The sequence below is a fragment of the Empidonax traillii genome, unplaced genomic scaffold, assembly GCF_003031625.1.
Source record: "Empidonax traillii isolate 1590-97213 ecotype Southwest subspecies unplaced genomic scaffold, ASM303162v1 scaffold591:size1139884, whole genome shotgun sequence".
NCBI classification, from domain to species: domain Eukaryota; kingdom Metazoa; phylum Chordata; class Aves; order Passeriformes; family Tyrannidae; genus Empidonax; species Empidonax traillii.
The window spans coordinates 526,459-541,792 of record NW_020955784.1 but is presented as its reverse complement, the minus strand read 5'-3'; the positions used below and the strand labels follow the sequence as shown (position 1 = coordinate 541,792).

The window sequence follows — 15,334 nt, the reverse complement described above, 5'->3', positions numbered from 1 at the left end:
GGAACATAGCCAAGACATTGGGAAAAATTATTACTCCCCTCAAATTACTACTACGAAGATAGAAGAATATGTTCAGTTATGTAATCTCCAGGAAACACATTGATAAACTGAGCAAGTCCAGTGGAAGGCACTTAGGGGACTGGAACTCAGATGGCTGAGACAGCTGGACTTGTCCAGTTCAGAGAAAAGAAAGCCAAAAGAGGATCTAATTCCTGTCTTCAGCTACATAAAGAGAGCTATTGAGGAGACAGAGCAAAACTCTTGGAGATGCACAGTGAAAAGCTGAAAGGTACCAGTCACAAGTTGTATCAAGGAAAATGCTGATATAAGAAAAAAGTGTTTGACTATGAGAGGTCAAACAAAGTGACCTCCTGCAGAAAAGGCTGTGGATACATAATCCACACTCAAAATGTGTTCAGGGGCATGACCTGAACAGTCTGTTCTAATTTCCTAATCGTGCTTTGAGAAAAACATTGGACTAGGTGGCTTTCAAAAGTTCCAACCTACATCATTCTGTGAGTCTATAAATGATTATATGACATTTTTAAAAAGACTCTAGTTCTCTGTGTGGAATTTGACAGCTGTTAACAGTGCTTAGTCTGCCCTGAAGGAAGAAGGATCTAGGTACAGTCCTTGATAGTGTGTTGCATTCTGAAGTAAACCTTGGGATAAGATGATTAGAGTTTGCTTTTTAGAGAAAAAAAGTTTGATTCTTTTGAATACTCACAATGTGGTCTCATGCAACTGGATGCTAACTCAAGGTTGTTTAGCATTAAGAATCTGTATCCCAAGAACCACAGAAGTTTTGAGTCCACTTACAGTATTATCTTATTGTAACTTAACAACTGTTTCAAGTTAAAATAATCTAAACAGCTAGATAAAATATTTACCCGTGTGTTTTCAGATATCTCCAAGCACCATCAATACTTCCACCATTACATCCATGTTGATTCCTGGTATCACAAGAGATCAAATTCTGAGCAGAAAGGTTGTCTGTGATCTCACCCTTGGAATGAATTGCTATTCTATCTGCTGCAACACCTGTTTTGAAATAAATTTTCTTTTATAAAAAACCCAAATAATTGCTCACAACTTCACATTTGTCATTGTGAAAAAGGACTGAAATATGATCCCAGTATTTTTTGCCTGTGTATATCTTCACTAAACAATACCAAGATAATCTGCACATACTTTCAAGAGAGAAGATCATTAAACTGCAAAGCATCATGAGCAACTTTGCTGTAATATTACAAATCCCTAGTTTTTTTACTGGTTATTTTAAAGTCCTACATATCTAAAATCAGACAAGATATTGACATAATCTAGTCTGATAGTCTCTATGATGTTTGTAAATGCACACGCTCATATCTGGTTTTCTTCAGCAGAAGATGCAAATACTTCCCCATCTCTCTGCAGCTGAGTCTCTACACTTCTTCACTTTCTTTTATGTCTTTCTTTTCTTTATTTGGGGAGGGAGGGGGGGAAGCAAAAATTAACAGTCCTTTGAAGAAGAAAATTCAAGACTGGAAATATGTATTGTTTTTATTATAAAGAATGTTCATATTAAAGTGTAAATGTAGTATTCTTTGTACTTCCCTTATCACAAAAATTTTTTCTTCTGAGATAGAACTTAGATGTCTGAATTCAGATAGTAATAATTCTTAGTACTTATATATTTATGCACTGATTTAAAGGCAGACTAGGTTAACTAAGCTGTGGTTGAAACATAAGCTACTTTTACTATATTATTGAAAGATGATGAAACAACCATGAAGCCCCAATCCCAGTCATTACCTGTGATTAAATTATATTTTTGTTACTTTTAGCCCCTTATTTTTTAGCCTGAAAATAAATTTTTAAAAAATATCTTGAAATCTAAGGCTCCATCAAAATCAAGAGTAACGTTGGTGAATTTGGGGCAAGACTTCAGAAAAGCAAATTTGCTCATGGCAGGTGACAACTGTGTTTTGTGCTTTTGTGAGGTGTCACATGATAATTTATTTTCATAGGTATAAAAGTCTTCTATTGAATAGTTTTGGAATAGTTATAGAAATTAGTCATGATAAGAAAAATTATACAGCAATGGTTTTCTATTCATTGAACAACAATTAATCTTGCAAAGAAAAATTAAAAATTTTTAGACGCACCTAAACAACATGGAAAGGCATCTTATAATATTTAGCTTTGAAAATAATAATGTGAACTAAAATTAAAAGATTTGTTTATGAAAGGGAAAATTTAGACGTAATATCTGGGAAGTCTTTCCCTCCGTGATCTCTGTACATCTCTGCAGTAATCTGTCAGTAGAGCTGTTAAAAGCTCTCTCGGTTTTCTCTTTTTTGAAACTGCAGTGGGCAGTACAGGGAAAAAAGTGTGTTCAGTCTGGCTTTTTTAGAGAACTGGGGTTAGCTGGCCTAAATGCTCCTTTCCTTCTGTTACTTTTGTGATTTAAAGAAGCAGTTGCAGAAATCTGCACTCATGAGGACCCAGTGGCCAAATGAAGTCATAAAGATTGATAGCACAATTTTTTTTCTCTAACTTTATGTAACCCAATACACACTGAGATTTATTGCAAGAAAAATATACATAGGCGATTTTTTTAGCTTCTTTGGAGAAAGTGACCATTGTGTCCACTTTTCATAAAACCAGAGATTGTAGCACATGAGGGTGAATTGCATTACTGATATTGCTTACAGAATTTGAAAGATTGCTTTTTCCACTAATATCCGAGCAGTTTCAGGGTTTTCTTCTAATAAAATTTGAAAATATTATACCCAATTTATTTAAGTAGCAAGGGTTGGACACTGTTAAGTGCAGAAATATATAAATACATATAAAGAAATTGAAGCCTACCTGTTTTAAGATTTCAAGTCGAGCATGTAGTTGCACAGACAAGGGATGCAGATTTTTTATGTTAAAAAAGTTACTCTACTAGTTACAATAAAGTGCATCAGTCAATTCATTTTCTACCTTCTGTCACAAAAAAATTCTCCCTATGTTACACAATCTTATGAAAATCAAGCAAAGAGCTGCAGCTTAGATTGACTGTTTAAGAATTTGGGACAAGATAGAGGGAAAGTTGTAGCAATTTCAAATATTTTTACTTGCTAATAAAAAATTAAAAGCAAGATGACATTGTTTAATCACTATTCACCATAACATTTTCTTTACATATCTAACATCAGTGATACTTTTAAAGGGAGAAAAAAATTCATATTACTTGCGGTTGAAAAAGCCCAGGATGCTCCACAGTTTCGTTGATCCAAAGGATCATGAATCCACTCAGGCCACTCATAAGTGGCTGAAAAAATTGCAGGAAACTTTTCTTCTGGAAGTGACTTTCCCTAAAGCAAAATGTAGAAGATCTGTATATGCCTCAATTCATATTTTTATATTAAATTTTATAGTAATTTTGTTTATAAAATTCTTAATTTTTAAATTGAGGAAACCTAAAGCTTTGACACCTGTGGCTTCCCAAGCAACTCTGAGGTGGTTACCCCGTGGCTGGATGCTGTGGACCCCCTGAGGGCAGGGGCAGTCTGGTGCTCCACTAGCTGAGCTGGAAAGCTGAGCTGGAAAGCTGAGCTCCATGACTGCCAACCTGAATAACCTGTCCAATTTCTCTTGGAGTTTTGTCTCAAACAACAATTCCCTATGGAATATGCTAAGTGTGACCCAGCTGGAATTTCTGGAAAGAAAAGCCTTCTGCTATGAATAGCTGTGAAGTTCAATACCTGTTACCCCGTTCTCCTTGGCACGTGGCTGTAGGTAGGGAATTTTAGTCCCTGTGAGAGAGGTATTGGTACAGAGTATCATTGGTTTGTCTTTTACGCACAGGCTTTTCAATCTTCAGCACTTATTCTTGTTCCAGAACAAAAATCAGTGATTTTCCTTCTGTTTTGCAATCTGATGGTGAATTAATGAAAATTTGCAGTCTGCTCACTAAAGTCATTTGGCCAGCCATTTTTGGCACCTTCATCTCTCAGCCTTAATTTATGTCTACCTCCAAAGTCCTCCAAGCTTTGAATAAATATTTGCATATACAAGAACCATCTGGTACAACTGTTAATAGTCTGTTCTGTGTTCAGTGTATCAGAGCCATTGACCTATATTTTTATCTGTTGAAATTTATGGAATGGTTGGTTTTGCTGAGAAGGGAAATAGGAATGGCTACAGAAAATTGCATTATTAGTCCATTCAAACAGTTTGTCTCAAAAAATTGTGGATAGCATCAATTCCAGAGAGAAATAAAATGCACAAAACATAATAATCTGTTCATGAGCAAAATGCTCACTGATGATTCTTTCTCATAAGCAGGCTGAAATCTTGAATCACAATGGCTTCTATCCTGTTCAAATTCCTTTGTTATTTTACTTCAATTTAGTTATCTTCTAATTCTGTGTGTCCTTGCTGCACCATTTTTGTAAAGTGCTTATGTGATTTATAAAACTACATACCTTTTGCTAAGATGATTGAAACATTTGAGGCCCTCTCTTTCAAACTATTTTAGAACTCTTTGAGGAAACCAATTTTACCACTTTGCTTGTATCAAGATCACTTTTTTCTGCCCACTGTGTAATGGCAGTGCCTCCATCCAGCTTGTACACCTGGATTCACCACAGAAAATCCCCAGCTGAGAAGTGGGTAAGGAACAAGAAGCTTGTACCTCAGGTACAATCAATCCGATATTAGGTTGGGATACAGCCCCAACAGGCAGATCAATAAGTCTGTGTGTATGCCCAGACCTACTGCTTCCAGGTTCAATAAGTTAGATGCAGGCTGTGAGTCCTGAATCCATTAAAGTATACCACAATCTGTCTAGTCATTTCAATGATTTTGAAAGTTTCACCTCCACCCATAACAAGCCAGCAATTTTTTAACCCTTGCTAAAATATTAATCTCGATATTTTGGTTAATACTTTTAAAAGTCTGCTTTTTAAAATGGTTTTATATACATGGGACTTGCAACATCCAATGGCACTCAGGAAACAGAAGCTAACTTACAGAATAACTTTGTAAATTATCATCATGTTCATTTTTAGCAAACAGACACAAGCTCAAGATTTACTTTGAAGACAAAACAGGCAGGAGAAATCCCAGACAAATAGAATTTCATTTACATGATGAGACTGCTCACTACTAGCAAACAAGCAAAATTTGGGAAATGTTGTTTAGCACACTTATGTGGGCAATGGCTGCTTAAAATGCTACAAATGAGAAAGCTGAGAAAAGCAAAATTCTAAACAGATCTTCAGCCTATGATAATGTGTTACTTTATATATTCCTGAACTCCTGCCAGTGTATTTATTAGCCTCGTGTTGTAAATCCCAGAACAAATCCCACATTAACCCTCAGCCTTGTCATTTAGAAATCCAGGACTGACCTGTAGCCAGAAACATTGGCTTTTTGTCTGAGAAATTGTTACCCTGATATTGAGAAGCGCTGCTGCTCTGTGACAAATATTATGTCTAGACCATTGTTTCTCAAGGTATGCTCCATGGACCAGCATCAGACAGCACAAAGCAATCAGCAAAATGACTGGTGAACTATTTTTAAACATTCATGTGTACTCTCTGCAGTGAAGCCTAGCAGCCTGGCCAAAGCAGGAAGGTAAGTGGATATAAAAGAGCACTCAAATTTCAACTATGACTTCTTCAGAAAAGTTAGATGACCTATGAGAGAAAAAAGGCCAAAGGTAACTGAATTTGCAAATGTGGAAACAGTTTTCTGAGGGAAAGAAATTTTTTTTTTTCTTAATGTAGGAAATGTTGTTCTTGCTCTATATCATTGTCTTTTAGGTATTCTAAAGCGCCACCATATTAAACTTCCCTCCCAGACATAAGCATCACCTTATTGAGCAGGTATAGTCTTTTGTTAATAGCAGACCTTTTAAAAGCTCTATGAGTGATTTCAAGAAGTTTGTGTTTTCCCTAAGATGAAATGCAGCTCTGTCACACTGTTCAGTTTGAATTAAGGATATGAAGTTGTATTTGCAGTTTGATATGACAGTCAAAAAACAACTAAAACATCCCTATTACACATCCAAACTCTTCAACACTGCTGAGAATTAAGACTGGGCTGTAGATGTGAAGTTGTTAAGACAGAAAAGCTGATCATTCTTGCATTTTTTTTTTCCATGCAATTGAGTAAGGAACCCCTTCGAAATAAAAATGCTTTTTTCAATGCTACCCCAAAAGACAGTAGAAAAAAATCAGAACAATAGGCCCATATGTACCAGAAGCCATCTTTTTTTCCTTAAATAGTAGATCAGCAGCATGCTGAAGAAATGGTTTTTAATTAAAGGGGAAAAAAGTTGTATTTAATGAATGATACCTATGGTTTTCTTTTTACATTAGCTGATGATGATCAACTAAATATGTGATTTTGGGCAAATGACTTGCAGTTTTCTCACTTGTAAAATGGAAAAGACAGTAATAATCCCAGAGAATGCATGAATGTTTAATTAGTACCAGTTTATCCACAGTAAGTAACTAGTACATTGGCCTGCAGATGAATTAGTACTCAGCAAAGTCTCTTAAAGGTCAAACAATTAAGTGTCTCTGAAAAATATTAAAAAGTTATTATTTCTAAACATCATCATTTATATCTCTTATACTCCATTTTGAGTTGTCATCTAGTGACAGGTGAAGCTTAACAGAAACATTTTCACCCAAACTCACTAGCTTTTCATCACTTAGGACTTTGTAAATGTGTTAGTATGCTTCACAAAATATCAGTGACAGAAAATTATTCATGGAAGGAGAAGAAGGGTCAAGAGTCTCTGAAAATCTGATAAAATACTTGCCTTAAAAAATGCCTGGAAGTTAACTCTGTGGCTGCTGCTGTTTTGCCAGCTGCAAGAGTCTACTAATGTACACCTGGTAAGCCCAATCCGTGGTTTGAAACTGTTGGACTGTGCAATGGTAGTAGATATGGAGCTGCCTCTAAGTAAAGAAAACTGTAATTTTTATATTTTGTTGTGCAATATTAATATATGGGAAATTATAAGAAATTTCTGGAGGCAGCACAAGGACACTAAAAATATTATGTTCTTCTAGATATTCTAGAAAACCGCCTCCTAGAAGGGGACAAAATCAGGGAAATTTGGAACTTCACAGTGTAATTTTGATCAAGGTGGCCAATCTGGGTCCCAGCCCCAATGCCTTGCCATGCTGGTGCAGGGAGCTGATATTGTGTGTGACAAAGAACGAGTCTGCATCAAAAAAAAATGGTTAGGATTGCTAAAACTGTTGCAGAATCCATACTCTTCTTTCCCAAATTCCCTGCCAGTTAGTAGCTCTGCACTGCTCTCCCCCCATGGCCTTCCGTGATGTGGAACCCTTCTGCCACAACACATATACAAGGATCAACGATTGACTTTTAATAGATAATCAAATGGCATCACTTGTCTGAACTATATCGAAGCCAAAGATAAAAACCTGTTATATTTAATGTCTTTGTAAACCTTGTATCTATCTGTTTATACTTGCAATTTTTCTAATTTCACTATGGTGAGCTAGTTCGTTTTTCTTTTTTTAACCTGTGATTTCCATAAATTGTGTCTTCCGAAAGAGAAACTAACTGGTCCAAAGCATTGAAAAATCCACTCTGGATATAATAACTTGCATTTTTTCTTAAAATGCTTAACCTACCTACATAATTTAAAGTATATTTGCTTTGCTGCAGAACTAATTTGAGCATAAATAAATTATAGGAAATTTAATTTAGCTGTCATGAAAATGGTCACAGCCAAAAGCTTTAAAAAGCTGGTTAGCAGAGAATCACTTCATTTTGCCATGATTCCCATAATTTTTTCTTTACATTTATTTAAAACCCCAAAAAGTTTTCACAGCTTATTTCAAAGATTGCCGTTTAGTCCCAGCTGTTAGTCTTAATGAACTATGCCCAGATACACTTTTTTATGGTTACAGTTAAGTGTTCAATTATTAGCAAATGGAGAGGATAGTTTGGAACCATCTTAAAGTGAACTACGATGATAAACTAATGTTGGTGCAGAGCTTCACAGTGGTTAGCATTTGCTTTTGCTCCTCCTTGTTCAGTTTTCATCATTAGGTCCAGATACTCTATGACTTGTACAACTATTCTGCGAACTACAACATGGGAGCATTTTGTGTCAAGCCTCTGAATCTCACTCTTATAATCATACAAATTTATTTTCCCTTGTGATAAAGTTATTAAAAAAGTACACATGACACTTACTGGAGCTTCTCTCATATTCAGCAAAGAATGAGATGGAGGAAAGGTGCCCAGGCGCTTTCTGAAACCTTCTTCCACTGTCATTCCCCAGAACTGACTGTAGTTCTCAGCTTTCCATCTTCCTCATAGACAAAAACCAGACAAATAAAACCCACATTAGAGATATCCTTCAAATTAATACATTGCTCCTTTATAATAGTACAACTAGCAAAAACATCCATTTGGAACACACTGAAATTTATTATTGGATAAGAGCTGAGTCACAGGGGAGAGCATTCGCTTTACTTGTCTCTATCATGCTTGTGTATGAAGAACAAGGAGATGGTATTCATCTTGACCAAAGGAGAAGCCTCATTGCTCTTGATCTCCCTGTAGTCAGTGAAAATGCAAGCACCTGGAGAGGTCAAGTCATATCTCAGGTAGGCTTAACCACCCTGTGGCAAACCTCACTGCTCACCACTAACACAAAAGTGGGCAAGGGCACCAGGTGCCTTACTTAGGTGTTTATCCTAATCCAGTTGGTTTGAATGTCTCCCATAACGTACAAACTGTTTTGACACTCATCACAGCTTGAAATCTGGGCAGGCTTTATTGTTGAATTTAGCATCTCAGATCATAGGGAGGCAATCCTTGTATCTCTGTCTGTAAACAGTCAGACTCCCAAGGCACAGATCCAATACTGGAGTGTCCCTAATCCCTGTGCACTATCTAAGGGAAATGAGACTTTTAGCAAGAAAAGCAAGCCCCACAAAGTTCTGATATCTTGGTCCTCACTGGGCCCATTTTCTCCTCTTCCAACACTACCTAGAGTCCTGTTATGTAGAATAATGCTCTTAAGGGAGAAGAAAAAATTACTTTATATATCTATCCCAAGTAATAAATAATGTGAAGAATAAGGGAAGACGATGTAAATTGTGTTTTGAGAGAAAAAAAAATGTTCTAAGTCTGAAGAATGTTTTAGATAGATGTTTACAATAATTCTTACCAGCATGAGACTTTCAGTACCTTTCCATTTAAAACTCTATAATCTGCCAGCTATTTAGGAGAGTTTCACAAGTGTGCCTTTACTGTCAAATTGCTGTAACGTTACTGGAGAAGGAAGGGGCAGGGAGGACTGCATAACTTGTAATTTTCACATACATACAATGAGTAATACAGTGATTTATAATAAAACCTTAACATTAAAGGGTTCTCACCCATAATCTCCAGAATTGATGCGCTGAATTAAGTCTTGGCGAACAATGCATACATCTGCTGAACATTTCCAGAGGCTGTTGAAACATTTGCTGAAAGGACAAGAATATGTTTGAGCAAAAAATGAATTGTCAAAGGAGAAATGTGCACTTCAGCAGCAGAAGGGACATCAATAAAAAAACTGCAAGCAATATAATTGTCACATAGTATTTATGAAAACATAATGCCACTTCTTCCTGCTTCATTACCTAATGAATCCTAATTGGAACAAGGTGGGAAAGTTTACAGCTTGTGGAAAAGGTCATATTTGAAAAATATTGCTTCCTTCTTTGTGAGACAAAACCAGGGGAAAAAAAGGCAACATCCTTTATCGTTGATATTGAATTCCTCAAAATTGAGGTATTATGAGGAAATTTCACTCTGGAAACCCAGAAAGGAGCCATGTGGCCACAGACAACTTGCTCCAAGGACCCTGGGCTAAAGTCAGGGTAGTGGGAGCCCCAGCTCTGTTTGGGTGCTGCTGGAGCCCCCTGGGATGTCCTGGGGGTAGAGGTGCAGGGCTGGTTTTTGAAGAGGCAAAGCAGGGAGGCGGCTCAGACAGCTGAGCTCCTCTGCATGGGCTATCTGCTCCTGTCCCTAGGCAAGAAAGGGATGCTAAAACAGTTCACCCTTTTGCTACATAAATATACATATATATATCCTTCCTTTATGAAATAATATAAGGTCACATTACTCAGGGGGAAAAAAAAAAAAAAAAAAGAAAGAACCAGAGGAAGAATCCCACAAACTGTAAGGATTCTTTTCTTGTTTGCATTCAGGTCAACGCCAGGTGTAGCCTGAAATAATTTTGACTCAGATTTGACTGAGCAGGAACAGAATTAAGCTAGTGAGGAGGAGATTTTAATAGTCTAATATTCATATCTTGATTAGAAAGCCTGGTTTCCCTCTTGCCATTCTTCTAAGTTTGCTGTAATTTCCTTTCACAAAACCTTAATGTTTGGCACTGCTCTTCCAGCCATTTTGATTTGATTACATATTTAATGTGAATTTAAGGATGCTCTCTACCATAATTCCTGTTTCATAACACATGCTAGATAAAATTCAATTTGCTGCTCTGTGAAACATTACCAGGAATTGCAGTTGTCTTTAATTATTGTTCCTTCTCCGTAATATCGGCCATCTTTATAACAACCTGTCAATATAACATATAGATGAGTAAAAATGACATAAAAATAATATTTGAAGTGAATTACTCAAAACTCTTGCTACTATTGAATTAATTTGTTGCATGTAGTAGGCTTGAATTATTTAGTTGAAAGTCAGCAATATCTATTTCCAGTTTCTTCCAAGTAATGAAGGCAGGTTAATGTATTTTAATTTTTTACCAAATACATTACCATTCATAGCAATTAAAATCAGCATCAGATTTGAAACACCCACTGAAAAATTTACCATCTTACATGTAAATAAAAAAATAAATCTTCAGATAAAGTTTTTTTCCAGTAATAAAAAGAAAATATTTCTAATAAAAATTATTTTGTATGAGGCAACTGAAGTAGAAATAAGGTTTTCCAGTATAGAATATAAAAATGTAGGGAATATTCCAAACCTATTGCAATATATTTTTTCCTTGCCATAATAACTCCTCTTTGAAAAACAGACGGATTAATTATATTTCAAGGCAAATGTATGTTTCACACACTCTCCAAAACCCAGTATAAAACCTAAACTGAGTGATGATTTTTCCAAATACGTCCTTTCTATTTCTTTTGTTTGATAACACTTCACTGAGAAAAGTTTCTGTGTGCGTTTTAAGGTCTTCCACATAACCTGTTTCATCAGTGCATTTGATTGTCAAGTTTCAGTAAAAGGAAGATTCAGAATGCCTGCAGAGGGTTTTAGGTTGAGTCAGTAACAAACATTATACATGTATCACATGGGTCTTTGTTTTCCAGCCTGTTCTGAAAGGTAAGCATGCAGAGATCACGTTCCCTCTGCCACTGGGAGGGATTGGAGTCACAACCCCCAAGTTCTCCTTTCTTCTCCATTTTCAAGAAACTTAAACTGTAAGGTAGTGTTGACTTGCAAATTTGCGTAGTATCATGCTTTTTTTCCCACCTTGTGTAAGGAAGGCCATCCCCTCTCATGGCAAGGGCTGGAATTTGTCTGCCCAGACATACATACATACGTTTGCTTCACTGGTAGGAGATAAATGTGCACTCTAAGCCCCACTTAATTTTACAACAATGTGCAGAAGTAGACTAGATTTGATAAATTAACTCTAAGTGTCTTTCTTTCCCTATTCAGCAGGCTACGATAGCTAGCACAGGCAGAGGTGAAATAAATCCCACCTAAGCAGTCTGAGGCCCAAAGTATCTGCTCTAATTCAATTTCAGTAAGATCGGAGATATTTTTCAGAGAATACTCAAAGCAAGTTACAGAAGTGTCAGTTTGTCATAGTCTGCCACGAAGTCAGCATCAGACAGTAGCTGGAAGGAGGCCTCAAGCAAGGTATTTCAAAAATACAGAGAGAAGGAAGTATTGATGCAGCATCTGAGTGACTGGACAGAGCCTCACTAAAGCTGTGCTGGCAGGGCTCACCACCCATGCCCAAGATAAGATGCAAACCTGGACTAGTACAGAAGCAGCTTTCTAATGATGATGTATGCTTTGGGAATTGAAGATTAACACCATGCAATTTCTTTAGCCTAGTCAAATTAATATTTAGAAGGCCAGGAGCGCTGCCTGCAGCATCAGTGGCAGAGCGCAGAGATATCTAAGCTAAAACACACATGAGAACACAGTGAGATTGTCTGGCCCTGAACATTTTATTTTGGAATATTAATATATTAAGTGGGAAATTAATTAATTTGAATATAGCTTAATGACTTTGTGGATAGGATTTTATGATGTGAAAATTGTGGCTGAAGAGCATTTGATTAACAGTGACTTCCTTCCCAGTCCAGCATTCTGATAATGTTACAGCTCTTACTACATTTGCCTCCAACATTGATGTGAGCAATTCTGTCAGGGAAATGTCTTCAGGTTTACTCCCTCGAAGGTCAGATCCTGACTTTCACGTTACAGTGATTAGCAAACTCTCTGGATGCCACTTTTACACCGTTGACAGGGTGAGTTCCAGTGTGTGGGTTCTGACAGGGGTTTTTTGTACCATCAGAATAATTGAAAGACAAAATAACTAATAAGTACAGTCCAGAGATAAAACTCAAACAGTTCTTCTAAGAGCAAACAATGAAATACTACTAATAAAAAAATCCTGAACTTCTATTTGGTATCTAAGGCAGGAATGTGCACTTTCTTCTGAAACTACACATGAAAACCATTGAAACATACTGAACTCTGGTTCATAAAGGCAAAGTCAAAGCAGTTCTAGACAGTTAAATCAAGACTAGCCCTCAGCATGGTGCATGCCCATGGAAGAAGTCACATTGTAGCTTGTTTCTACTGTACACCACGTTAGTGAATATGTGGGTATCCAGAAATACAGCACTGAACAATTTTATTGCTGTACATTCCAGCCCATGTAAAACACTTAGGTTTATTGTTTTATTTAAAGAAATATGACTCAGGAAGCACTGAAAGCAAAACCACAGGCAACCAAAAGATCAAAATCTTCCAGGTAAGAAGTACTTTGGCATATATGGTCTTCAAGTGCTTAAATAATTCTTAGCCTAAGGCAGATGTGTAGTCTCAGTTGCTAAAAGCCAGATAATATACTTAAGTAATTTCTAAATATGTTTCCTAATTTGCTTAATCTTCAGGCATTCAGGCCTTTTTGTTTCTCCTTCTTTTTGTTCCAATTTTTCAGATATTCTTGTTCTAGAAAATTCCTTTAGCATTGGTTTTGTTTGTTGGTTTTTTTCTTGCTGTATTTTGGCTTTATTATTCTCATTTTACCCTCTAAATTATGTACATAATGAATATCCAATAAACAGATTTTAGAAGAACACAGACTTTCTATCAGAAAAACTGCATTTTTTATTTTCTGAGATGACATATAATACAATGCTATAACATCATCTATAGGACAAATGAAGGAGATTGAATAAATATAATTTTTACCTCTGGCAGGTATGTACAGCCCAGGAGTTACAAAACAGTGAGCATAAATGCAAAAAACTGGATTAAGAAAGCAGTAAAAGTATTAACCCTCACCTATTGCCTTATCTAAACCTTCTGTTACACTTCTACCTTTGAAAGGTAGACATATGGCAGTGCCCACATGGCAACCTGCTGCAGGTTGTCTAGTGATTCGATTCCATGAGACAGTTTGCCAAAGGAGACTTGCAAGTTGTCTACTCTGGAGCAGAAATGCAGCTACATATTTATGTAGAATTTATTTACAACCCCATGATCTGTTCAAAATAATATACACAACTGCATCAAACAAATATGAAACAAATGTCTTAATTTACAGAGAATCACAGAACATTCTTTGAGATAGATAGAAACTCTCTGGAAAATAAAATTTTTTTTTACAGCATTCCTGTCACTCCACTTATCACATTTTGGTTGCAGATTTATGCCTGTCTAAGAGCATAGCCTCTTGTAGAATGCTGGAATGCAAGCAGTAAAATTATTGCACAGAAATATTTAATATTAAAATGTCATGGTAGTATTTTCTTTTTTTTTATTTTAGACTTCTGAAGTTTTGGTACATTTTTTAGCCAGATTTGGTTTACTGACAGTAAGAAGCTACATAGTCTTAAAATCCACAATACTAGATTTTGCTCACCAGCAGAGATTTGGCCTGTGCAGGAGCCGAGGAAGGACTAGCTGTTTGCAGATCATTTTTTTGCAATCTCTAGTTTTAAAAACAATTAGACTCAGTTTAGACTAGTCCTGGAGGAACTTACAGTGCAAACTAATTAGTAAGGAACTGACTAGCATGTCAGAAATCCTTGTTCTAACCATATTCCTTAAATTATTCCTTCGTCTGAGCTGTTGCAGGGAAAATAATGTCCTACAGGAAAGCTATGCTGGATCAAAACCATTGCAGAATACCTCAGAGTAGCATCATTCAGGATAATCCTCAGTTTTCTTGACAATTTATTTGTACTGATGGAAGCAAATATTTAGAGCTTGCTGTTTATTTCATCTGTGAAGCTCTATTGAAGTTGTTCAGATTACACTGATTTTGACCCAATGAGGTTATTCTCAGAGGTTTCAAGTAAACCAGAGGTTCTGCCCAAGAGAAATATAATGAAACCAATGCTAAAAATATGTCTCTAGAGACAAAGACGTAACAGCAAGTACAATTCTTAGTCCAGTCTCATACTTTCTCCGCTATGTCTTTAGCAATAATTTGAGGATGTATACTATCTAAAGGTTAATCAGTAATTCTACTTCCATGTATATTTTCATTGTGATGCACTAAAGCCAACTGAGTATTTTCTTTCTACCCACCTGATGCTGGGGGTGGCCAAGGCTCATCTGACCTGGTGGGCACAACAGGGTGGTCGCAAACATCCCAATAGTCAGCACAACAGTCCACAGGGCCAGGAGAACCTGAGGTGCAGTACTGGTCACAGTAACATACAGCTGCTTTGGAGACGATATTAAAGCTGCAGTCATCATCTCTTCCTGTGCAACAGCCTCGTACCCTGCAGGACCTTCCCTGATACAGATTCCTTTTAATCCTGTTCCACTTTGCAAAACCGCCGTCTTCTACAGAGTAAAGTCCTCTCCAAAAATTTCTTTTAGAGTCCAGCAGCTTTGCCATAGAAACTTCACTTGCAATGAAATATAAGAGCAAGATCTGAATTTTGAACCACATTCTTGTGTTTCTAGCAGTCTTTTTTGAGGCTCGTTGTCCTTCACTTTATAATCAAATGTTCATTCACTGTAGTGTAGTACCTTCAGTTACCGATCAGAAAAAATCTGAACAGGAAGCTGCAGACTA

General features: G+C 36.6%; 1 protein-coding gene across 1 annotated transcript in view; it reads right to left on the bottom strand.

Annotated features, from left to right (window-relative positions):
• TINAG (tubulointerstitial nephritis antigen) overlaps nt 1-15,334 on the bottom strand; it is a 42,151-nt gene extending 26,817 nt beyond the window's left edge. The window contains exons 1-6 of the mRNA XM_027898311.1: nt 14,839-15,334; nt 10,540-10,603; nt 9,414-9,503; nt 8,221-8,335; nt 3,221-3,344; nt 891-1,041 (exon numbers count right to left, since the gene is read on the bottom strand). Coding sequence (XP_027754112.1) covers nt 891-1,041; nt 3,221-3,344; nt 8,221-8,335; nt 9,414-9,503; nt 10,540-10,603; nt 14,839-15,208 — 914 coding nt within the window. The 5' untranslated portion in view covers nt 15,209-15,334. The remainder of the gene's footprint in view (nt 1-890; nt 1,042-3,220; nt 3,345-8,220; nt 8,336-9,413; nt 9,504-10,539; nt 10,604-14,838) is intronic.